This window comes from Myotis lucifugus, unplaced genomic scaffold, assembly GCF_000147115.1.
Source record: "Myotis lucifugus unplaced genomic scaffold, Myoluc2.0 scaffold_178, whole genome shotgun sequence".
NCBI lineage: Eukaryota > Metazoa > Chordata > Mammalia > Chiroptera > Vespertilionidae > Myotis > Myotis lucifugus.
In genome coordinates, this window is record NW_005871226.1 from 2,592,219 (window position 1) to 2,602,500 (window position 10,282).

The following is a 10,282-nucleotide window of genomic DNA, read 5'->3' on the forward strand; positions in this document are numbered from 1 at the left end:
TACAGTGTGTTTGGCTTACTTGAAGAGTCTTCTTAAATTTTATATTTATCTAAACAAGTTACTTTAATTGAAAGATTTTAGTTGCTACTTGTCCTTGTAATTTGGGCCTTTTTATCATGTGTTAGGTGGTTGCTGGAGAAACAATAGATCCAATTCCCCACCAGCTATTAAGAAAGTACATTGGTTATGCTCGTCATTATGTCTATCCAAGGCTATCCACAGAAGCTGCTCAAATTCTTCAAGATTTCTACCTTGAGCTCCGGAAACAGAGCCAGCGGTTAAATAGCTCACCAATCACTACTAGACAGCTGGAATCTCTGATTCGATTAACAGAGGTTTGTTTAAGCTGATATTTTATTAACTTAAGAAAGGGGAGATAGGAGTAATATGGTTTCTCTCAGTTTTCTGCATGATTGATTTGGTTTTTCTTTTTACAGGGAGATATTAGAAATAGATAAGTTTTTTTTTTAAATATATATTTCATTGATTTCAGAGAGGGAGAGGGAGAAACATCAATGATGAGAGCGAATCATTGATAGGCTGCCTCCTGCACGCCCCCCAGTGGGGATTGAGCCCACAGCCCCAGCATGTGCCCTGCCTAGGAATCGAACTGTGACCTCCTGGTTTACAGGTCAACACTCAACCGTTGAGCCACACCAGCCAAGCATGCAACTTTTTTTTTTTTTTTTAATGACACTTAGGAAACTCCTGTAGTGTGGAGAGTGGTTAGGTTAACTAAGGATGTTGGGATTTAAGGTTGAATATTTGAGAACATGGAGTGTGTCAAATACCTTGAGTATTTATTTGGTTTGATACATGACAGGCCCATAGGATAATGCCCATTTTTCTAATATTAATAACATCTATTCACAGCTATGGAATGCTAAGAGGGCTGTGGAAGTTAAAATTAGCTGGGTCAGGGTTTGGGCTTTTTGCTTCTAAAATCTTACTCCTCTTTTTTGTTTTAACAGATTGGTTAGGTATGACTTCCTGAAAGTAAAAGGCAAGGAAAAACCAAGTATATTTCATAATCAAATCTTCTGAAATGAACACTCAGAAAGATATGTTAGTAGATAAAAATAAATTTTAATCCATATTTTAGTATATATACTGCCAAAGTGAGCACTAATCCATATTTTAAATGAGTGATTATTTTCATACTTGTTTTCAAATCACTTTTTTAAAATTCTGACTTTCATATCATAGTTCCCTTCCCCAAAAGTCAATTTTTGTATAAAATAAATAAACAAAATCTTAAACATACTATACCTGTTCAAACAATGTTAAATATACAGGGTGTCCCCCAAAAATGTATACACACTTTGAATGATTATAAAATCAGTATTTATTAACATACACTTTGAATGATTATAAAATCAGTATTTATTAACATACAGTTGATTTTCAGAGTTTAAAAGAATTTACAGAAATGAATTTTTTTCAATGCCTGTTTTCAAACTGACACCCGTTCTGGTTCAGGCACTGTTGATAATGGGAACCAGTGGAATCGCAAACATCAAGAATCATTTTGTTCGGTATTTGTGTGTATGCATTTCCTGCATTTCCTCAACTCTTGCCAGTTTTGTACCATAAACTTTATTTTTTATCCCCATAAAGAAAAAAATCTAGTGGCACTTCAGGATAAATTTTCTTTGTTCAAAGCTTATACTGGTTTCACCCATTATTTCAAATCAGTTAAACCTGAAAAGGAGTGAAAGTTAAGTGTTATCAGCTGTTAAAGTGCATATACATTTTGGGGGGGGACACCCTATATTTATATTTTGTTATCTGAAAATGGTTCACAGGCACGAGCAAGGTTGGAATTGAGAGAGCAAGCAACCAAAGAAGATGCTGAAGATATAGTAGAAATTATGAAATACAGGTAAGATTAAAATTTTTAATGTTTTAAATGAAGTACCAGTCATCTTTCCATCTTAAGTATAGATTTTATTTAGGCCAAGCAAAATTGTCTTTATTTAGCCCATTGGATCACATTTTTCTCTGAAGAAACTATACTTTCTTGGTTTAAAATTTGTGTAAATAATCTTGACACTAAAAAATTTTTTGAATGGGTAATACATTCACATAGTTCTAAAATCATTTCAAAATTACATATTTAGAGAAGACTTGCTCCCATCCTATTTACTGTCCACCCATCCTTCACCAAAACACCCATTACTTTTTTGTAAATAGCATGAGTTATACTGTTCTTTACTTTTTTAAAAAAAAATTGACATTATATCTCGAGATCTTTTCCTATTAGGACATAGAGAATTCTTCTTTTTATAGCTAAATAGTATTCTATTATTTAGATACTAGAGACCCGTTGCAGGAAGATTCCTGCAAGAATAGGGCTTCCTGCTGGAGCAAAGCAGAGAAGGGAGCGAAACCCGCTGAGGTGGGCTTCGCTCCCACTCCCAGCCGCTGCAGCTAGGTTTGCCCTCCCGCCTCCCCAGCCTTGGCTCCATTCCTGTCTCCACCGCCTCTACTTAGCTCCCTTCTGTAGCGCTTCGCTTCCATGTTGTCTTCAGTCTTCGCTCCCAGCCGGTATATGCAAATTAATCGCCATCTTTGTTGGCGGTTAATTTGCGTATCGTGCTGATTAGCCAATGGGAGGAGTAGCGAAGGTACGGTCAATTACCATGTTTGTCTATTATTAGATAGGATGTCATAGTTTAAGTAGTCCCCCATTGCTAGATACATGAATATCTTCCATTCTTTTCCTTTTGCAAACAATTTTACAAAGAGTAATCTCTATAAGATACTTCATATGTGGGTAAGTGTATACCTGTATGAGAAATTCTCAGAAATGATATTTCTGGGTTCAAATATAAATAAATACTTTAGGATGTTAACAAATATTGTTAAACTAGTGGCCCGGTGCATGAAATTCGCACACTGGGGGGGGGGGGGGCGTCCCCAGCCTGGCCTGTGCCCTATCACGGTGTGGGAGCCCCATGATCCATCACCCCAAAGAGGTAGGCCTCCACGAGCCTCATGTCCCTGGCCCATGGGTGGAGACACGAGCCTCACGTCCCCGGGGCCAGCGCCTGGGGAGGGGACGCAAGCCTCACGCAAGTCCCCAATGCTGCAAGTCCCCGCCCACCCGCGCTGGCTGCGCACACAGCCTCCTGCTGATCGGTCGTTACACGTGAGGGCATCACGACCATTTGCATATTATCTCTTTATTATATAGATTGTAAGCTTTGTATTTTATATCATTTGGTAGATCATGATTCCTACAAGGTAAAAAAGAAAAAAAATTATATTTTAACCAATCGTATGTCTACCTTAGATTTTTTTAAAAAATATATTTTTATTGATTTCAGAAAGGAAGGGAGAGGGAGAGATAGAAACATCAATGATGAGAATCATTGATCAGCTGCCTCCTGCAAGTCTCAAACTGGGGATTGAGCCTACAGCTGGGCATGTACCCTGACCGGGAATCGAACTGTGACCTCCTGGTTCATAGGTTGACGCTCAACCACAGCCATGTCAGCTGGGCAGACATAGATTACTAGAGGCCCAGTGCACAAAATTAGTGCACGGGTAGGGTCCCTAGGCCTGGCTGGTGATCAGGGCTGATTGGTGCCTTCCGGCTGCAGGCCAGGGCCTTCATTCCATGCTGCCCCCTGATGGTTAGTACACATCATAGCGAGCGAGCAAACTGCCAATATCCCAAACTCCCGAGGGGACACTTTGCATATTTGCCTTTTATATATGTAGATTTTTACTCAATAAAAGCAAAAGCTTATTTTAGGGTTTTTTTTTTCTTTTTTTCAGGTAAATTTTTAATAGGTTCACACATTCATATGCTTCAAAATTCCAAAGTTCAAAAAGCATACAGTGGAAAAAGTTTGCTCCTACTCTGTTTACTAGTTACCTAGTTCTTCCTTCTCTTGCCCCAGTGGCGGCGACATATCTTTTGTGTTGTGACTTTCAGATACAAAATACCTATCAGAACTCTGTATCTGTGTATTCTTTTTCCCTCTTCATGGAGAAATGGTAGCATGCCACACACATTTATACCTTGCTTTTTTCATTTACAGTGCATCTTGGAGTTCATTCCATATTAGTGCCTAAAGAACTTCCTTTTATTTTTTTGCAACTGCATAGTATCCCCTTCTGTGAGTGTATAATAATTTAGAAATTATTCTTTTTAATATGCTCTCATAGCAATTAATATATAAATCTGTTAAGAATCTACTTTTCCACCCTAACCGGTTTGGCTCAGTGGATAGAGCGTCGGCCTGCGGACTGAAGGGTCCCAGGTTCGATTCCAATCAAGGGCATGTACCTTGGTTGCGGGCACATCCCCAGTAGTGGGTGTGCAAGAGGCAGCTGAATTGATGTTTCTCTCTCATTGATGTTTCTAACTCTCTATCCCTCTCCCTTCCTGTCTGTAAAAAATCAATAAAATATATATTTTTAAAAAATCTATTTTTCCAAGGCTAAAAATATATTAAAGATGAAATTATTGTGTTAAGTAATTTCTATTTGAAAGTAAATGGATTATTCCCCCCCTCCTCCCCAAGAGCCCCTGTTCTGGGGCTTGTTTGGCGTCAGAACCAAGTGACATTGCCTCGCTGTCCCCCTGGCTCTGAGTGAAAGTGGTACAGCATTGCTGGAAGAGCATGAGCTTTAGAGTCTGACCTGGAGCTACACAGTTAAGCTCTGCTTCTCAGTCCCCTTTTGTGTAAACACACCACGAACAGTGGTGCTGAGGTAGCATGCAGTGAGGCTATATAAAGTGACAAATGTGGTTCTGGCACATTAGTGGACACTGGTAACTAACACTGTACTTATGACCATTAGCACTAGCTTTGACGATATTAAGAGGAGACTGAGCGGATCTCCCTTTCTCTGACCTACATCACACACTAAAGGCTTCAGAAACGGGCAGATCTCACATAGAGTCTTTCATGCCTTCCATCTAAATGTTCTGTTAGCTCTAGGCTGCACATCCTTTTCTTCCTTTCCTCGTAGGGAGAGAGTTTACCTGGCTGTCTCTTCATTCCTCAGCTGGTATTGGCCTGTCCGTGGAGGCCACTCTGTTCCTCTGCTGCCACTAGAAGCATGCTGTATGAGTAGAAGGGCACCCATGCCACCTCCTGAAGGTCTAAGCCTTAACCTGTAGTGTGTTTCTTGCCCTATAGGCAAAAAGTTCTTAAAAGTGGTAACTGTCCAAAATATTTTTAGCCCCAGCCAATACCATAGTGAATTTCATAGTGGCCACTCAATAAATACATGTTTAAATCTCTGCTACATGAGGCCTTATGATAATTCCACATTTTTCTTCTTATAATCTGGAGGCCTGGGATGAAAATTTCTGTAGCCATGCCACCTTGGGTAACTTTGTTTTTCTTCCTCTCCCATTAAGCATGCTGGGAACTTACTCTGATGAATTTGGGAACCTAGATTTTGAGCGATCCCAGCACGGTTCTGGAATGAGCAATAGGTCAACAGCAAAAAGATTTATTTCTGCTCTCAACAACATTGCTGAAAGAACTTACAATAATTTATTTCAATTTCATCAACTTCGGCAGATTGCCAGAGAACTAAACATTCAGGTATGATAAACCAAATATTTAATAAGTCTTTTTTATAATAATGTCAGCAGGTCTTTATTAATGTATAACAGAACTTTTTTTTTTAATATATATTTTATTGATTTTTTACAGAGAGGAAGGGAGAGAGATAGAGAGTTAGAAACATCGATGAGAGAGAAACATCGATCAGCTGCCTCCTGCACATCTCCTACTGGGGATGTACCCGCAACCCAGGTACATGCCCTTGACCGGAATCGAACCTGGGACCTTTCAGTCCGAAAGCCGATGCTCTATCCACTGAGCCAAACCGGTTTCGGCAGAACTTTTAAATATCAAAATATTTGGGTTAAAAGAATGGACTAGGCACCCTGACCAGTGCTCAGTGGTTAGAGCATCAGCCCTCAGACTGAAGGGTCGCAGGCTCAATTCCTGGTCAAGGGCACGTACCTTGGTTGCAGGTTCAATTCAACCAGTTGATGTGTCTCTCACATCTATGATCTGTGTTTCTCTCTCTCTCCTCTCTCTCTCTCTTTCTTTCTCTTTTTCTCTCTCTCTCTCTCCCCCTTCACCTCTCCTCCCTTTCATTCTCTCTAAAAATCAATGGAAAAAAATGGACAAGGATTAAAAAAGAATGGAATAGGTATTTTGGAAAACAAAAACAAGCTTGTTTTCTTAAGTTATGAAACGCTGTATATAGCTTTAAAGAAAGTTTTTATCTTTACCTTCCTCTTTTCAAAGGTTTCTCAATATCATGATAGTTACGGGGAAACATGTTTTTCAAACAATCCCTTGTGGACAAGTCATCTTAATATCCTTGAACCTCAGTTTCTTCATTTGTTAAATGGACATGGTTCCACCTGTTCTACCAATAGAAAAGTTTAGTGAAAAAGGATGTAATAAGATATTTTTGTTTATTATTTTATTTATTTTTGTTAATTTTCACCTGAGGATATTTTTTTCCATTGATTTTTCTTAGAGTGGAGGGGAGGAAGGAGAGGGGGAGAGAGAGAAACATTGATGTGAGAGAGACACATCAATTGGTTGCCTCCCATCCAACCAGGGCTGGCCTACTTTCTACCCACTTAGCAACACTGGCTAGGGCTGTTTATGTTTTAAATTTATTTTTAATTACAGATGGCATATCATATTATAGTCATTCAGCATTTATATACCTTACAAAGTGATCAGCACAATAAATCTAGTAACCATCTGTCACCATACAGAGTTATTATCTTATTGACTCTATTCCCTGTGCTATACATTACACCCCTATGACTTATTTTATGACTGGAAGTTTGTGTTTCTTAATCTCCTTCCCCTTTTCTTCCATGTAACACAATTTATATGGAAGACTGCCCACTTAATTTCAAAAAGTCAAAATGTTTTAGATGCAAAGCTAAAACAAATATAAAAGATTCCCTGCATTATAGCATCCAAAGTTCATATGTAGACAGTTTTCTCTGTAAGTACAAATAATTTTATTTTCCCAAGAAACTTGACAATTGTACATTTGTTTTTGAGAGATTTTTAAAAATATTACTTAGTGGTCTCTTTTTGTTTTGTTTGGGCTAACCCTTGATGTTTTCTTCCAGGTTGCTGATTTTGAAAATTTTATTGGATCACTAAATGAGCAAGGTTATCTCTTGAAAAAAGGCCCCAAGGTTTACCAACTTCAAACTGTGTAAAAGGACTATCAAGCTAGGCCCTCCTGGGTTAATTAGCATTTAAAGCCATCTCAAGAATGAAGAATATGCAGAAAAAAATAACTATTCTGAAAAATGACATCCCAAAAGTAATATGAGAAAAGAGTGTTGAACTAATTTAAACAGTGATAGTCATTTGTTAATTTTCACAATTTCTTCTGTAGGTTAAAAAAATTTTTTTTAATCTGAATATGTAATTATAAATTATAGTTTTGACTTTTACCTGTCTTTGAGTCTTTTTTTAAATTAAATTTACTGGGGTGACATTGGCTTCTTTTAGTCCTTTATTTCGTAGCTTTTTGTGTGTATTTTTGTTGTTGTTACTCCTCACCCGAGGGTATTTTTCCCATGGATTCAAGTGGAAAGAAGGGAAGGAGGGAGAGAGAGAGAAACATTGATGTAAGACACATCTATTGGATGCCTCCTAAATGGGCCAGGGATTGAATCTGCAACCCAGGCATGTGCATCGAACCCGAAACCCTTCAGTGCTAGGACCAATGATCTAACCACTGAACAGCACCAGGGCATTGCATACCAAATGTCCACTTGGGGAAACATTCACAGAGTTACTTTTTTAAATCCCGCCACCTCCTCCCACCTGAGCACACCGTGTGCACTGTTAAGTGAAACTTTTTTTCCAAGTTTGGTATTTTTATTCTACTTTTTGTGTAACTTTAAGTAAGTAAAGGTTTATTTCTACAGGCCTCAGGAAATGGGTAGAAGTCATAGGACAATCTCTCTTCTCACCAAGAAAAAGTTGCATATATTTTGATATGTGTTTGTCCTAGCGGGGAAAACTGAAATTTACATTAGCAATGCTGTTCAAGATCCTTACATTAGACTGAAAACCAGGCTGCAGTAGAGATTTTAGTCCTTTGTTCAGGTGCCTGGACAGAAGCCAGAAGCTGTTGAGCATTAGTGAAGATGGAGGACAGGCACCTGGCATGGAAGGAAGAAGGAATGCAATCTCTTAGAATGGTGTGGTGGTTTTCTTTTTAAGTCATCTCTGTAGGAAGGTGCTGGGCAGGGATCCCAGAGAAAGGGTCCAAGACTCCTTAAATCGGCCTGAGTGCAGGCACTGCCACAGCAGCTGGTACAGGCGAACCTACTATCTCAGGTTCAGGCGGAGCCAGGATGGAATGCAGAATCAAGGGAATACTTAGAGGAAACAATTTTGCTTGGAATGCTAGATGGCCAAGGAACTCATTAAAGTGCCTGTCTTCTGAAGGAATGAGGACATGCATCTCAGAAGATTTGGCACTATCTCACAATCCAGGGAATTCCTACTCAAGTAAATGTGGCAGCCATCTGTTTTGTTGATGGAAATGGTTGGCACTTTACCCATTACCTGGACTTTGACATCTCTACTATTATCTCCACAGTGCCCAGCACATCATCAAATACCAGACTGAGTTTCTTATAGTTAGCTACTGTAACGGAGTTAATTTTGCCCTTGATTTGCAAAGTCGTGTTGACACACTTGTCTATGTAGCCATCGGTTTCGGCTCTGTCATCAATCACCTGCTTTTGGAGCACTGTCTCCATACCCACAGTGCATGTCAGGCATGGGATACTGCCTTCAGGTGGCCCACCGCCCTCTCCCATCTTTCTACCAGATTTGGCATGTCAGCCATAACGCACTACCTCAGGACTGCCAACAGCCGCTCTCCACCTCCCCACAGTTACTTTTTAATGTTTAAATAGTTCTGACACAAAAAATGAATTTACATCTTTCAGAAATAAACTGAAACTAAGTTTCAATTTATTTAGCTTAACATTTTAGTTACTGATAAATTTTTAAGATGTATTATTTTTATTACTAAAGATATAAACATGTTCCTATCTATAATCTATAATGATAAAAAAGTAATATGCTAATTAGACCAGACAGCTGGACGACCTTCCAGAACGACCAGTGGGCAGGGGGAGGAGGGGCCAGCGAGCCTGCTCTGCCAGGCCAGCCATGGCAGTCCTGGTCCAGTGCCACAGCCCCTCCTCCCACAAAGGCGGTAGGAGAGGCTGTGGCACTGCAGTCCCAGAGTCTCCGAAGAGGCTGGACAGGGTGCCACCACAGTGTCTCAACCTCCCCCAGCCGGTCTGGCCCCAGATCGCCCCACCACCACCAGTGGGCAGGGGCTGGGGCCGGGGCCAGCGCTAAGAAGCAGTGAACCGGGCTTCTGGTTGAGCCACACTCTCCCCACCCCCATCCCTGCTCAGTCAGAAGCCAGGCTCACGACTGGCGAGCACAGTGGAGGTGGCATGAGCTTCTCTTGCCTCCACGGCAGGTGGGTGATTGCCGGAAGCCGGTCCATCCTTGCTGCTTGACACAGTCACTGCAGAGAAGAAACATCTGCACAGCATATGTTTCAAGGGACCTGGAGTATATGGCATACTGTTCTTAATATGTTTGCTCACCTTCTTGGCGCTATGTGTTTTAACCAAGGTCACCTCTCCGAGAAAGGTTGTTTCCCCAGGTAGGGATTTTTCCCTGAAGTTAGGGAGGGAATAAAACCCCTTAACTAAATGCCAGGCGGTAGTTTATCACTTTAACTATGAACAATCACCATTAAGCTACATAATCTTTACTCCCTGGAATGGAGATAAGAAACGCCCTAACCTTTGGAATAGAAATTGACAGGATTAAAATCAACTGGTATAGGAAAAACCAAGATGGCGGCATAAGTTAACTCGGGAGTTTGCTGCCTCGAACAACCACTTCAAAAATACAACTAAAAGACAGAACGGACATCATCCAGAACCACAGGAAGGCTGGCTGAGTGGAAGTTCTACAATTAGGAGGAACCGAGAATCAGAGGAGGCGCAGTGCTGAAGTAAAATACTAAGGTGCGGAGTGCGCGCAGCGTGGGCTGGTGGCTGAGGGCGCGGTTGACTGTTTCAATCTGGAGGGAGCCTCAGACTCTGAGCTCCAGATCCGGGCGAGTCTCTAGGGACCCAGACTCAAACCGGAGAAGCAGGACTGCCTGGCTTCGGTCCCTCCGAGGTTTGCAGCGGTTGCTGGGACAGAGAGGC

At 40.7% G+C, this 10,282-nt stretch overlaps 1 protein-coding gene across 6 annotated transcripts in view; it reads left to right on the plus strand.

The window, feature by feature from the left end:
- The window catches only part of MCM8 (minichromosome maintenance 8 homologous recombination repair factor), a 42,679-nt gene extending 35,235 nt beyond the window's left edge, over nt 1-7,444 (plus strand). For 5 of the 6 annotated variants that reach the window (XM_006096443.3, XM_023760311.1, XM_023760310.1 and 2 more), the window contains 4 exons: nt 126-335; nt 1,806-1,882; nt 5,381-5,570; nt 7,142-7,444. In XM_006096443.3, coding sequence (XP_006096505.1) covers nt 126-335; nt 1,806-1,882; nt 5,381-5,570; nt 7,142-7,234 — 570 coding nt within the window. In that variant the 3' untranslated portion in view covers nt 7,235-7,444. The remainder of the gene's footprint in view (nt 1-125; nt 336-1,805; nt 1,883-5,380; nt 5,571-7,141) is intronic. The other variant, XM_023760312.1, reaches the window with a different exon arrangement.
- The last annotated feature ends 2,838 nt before the right edge of the window (nt 7,445-10,282 follow it).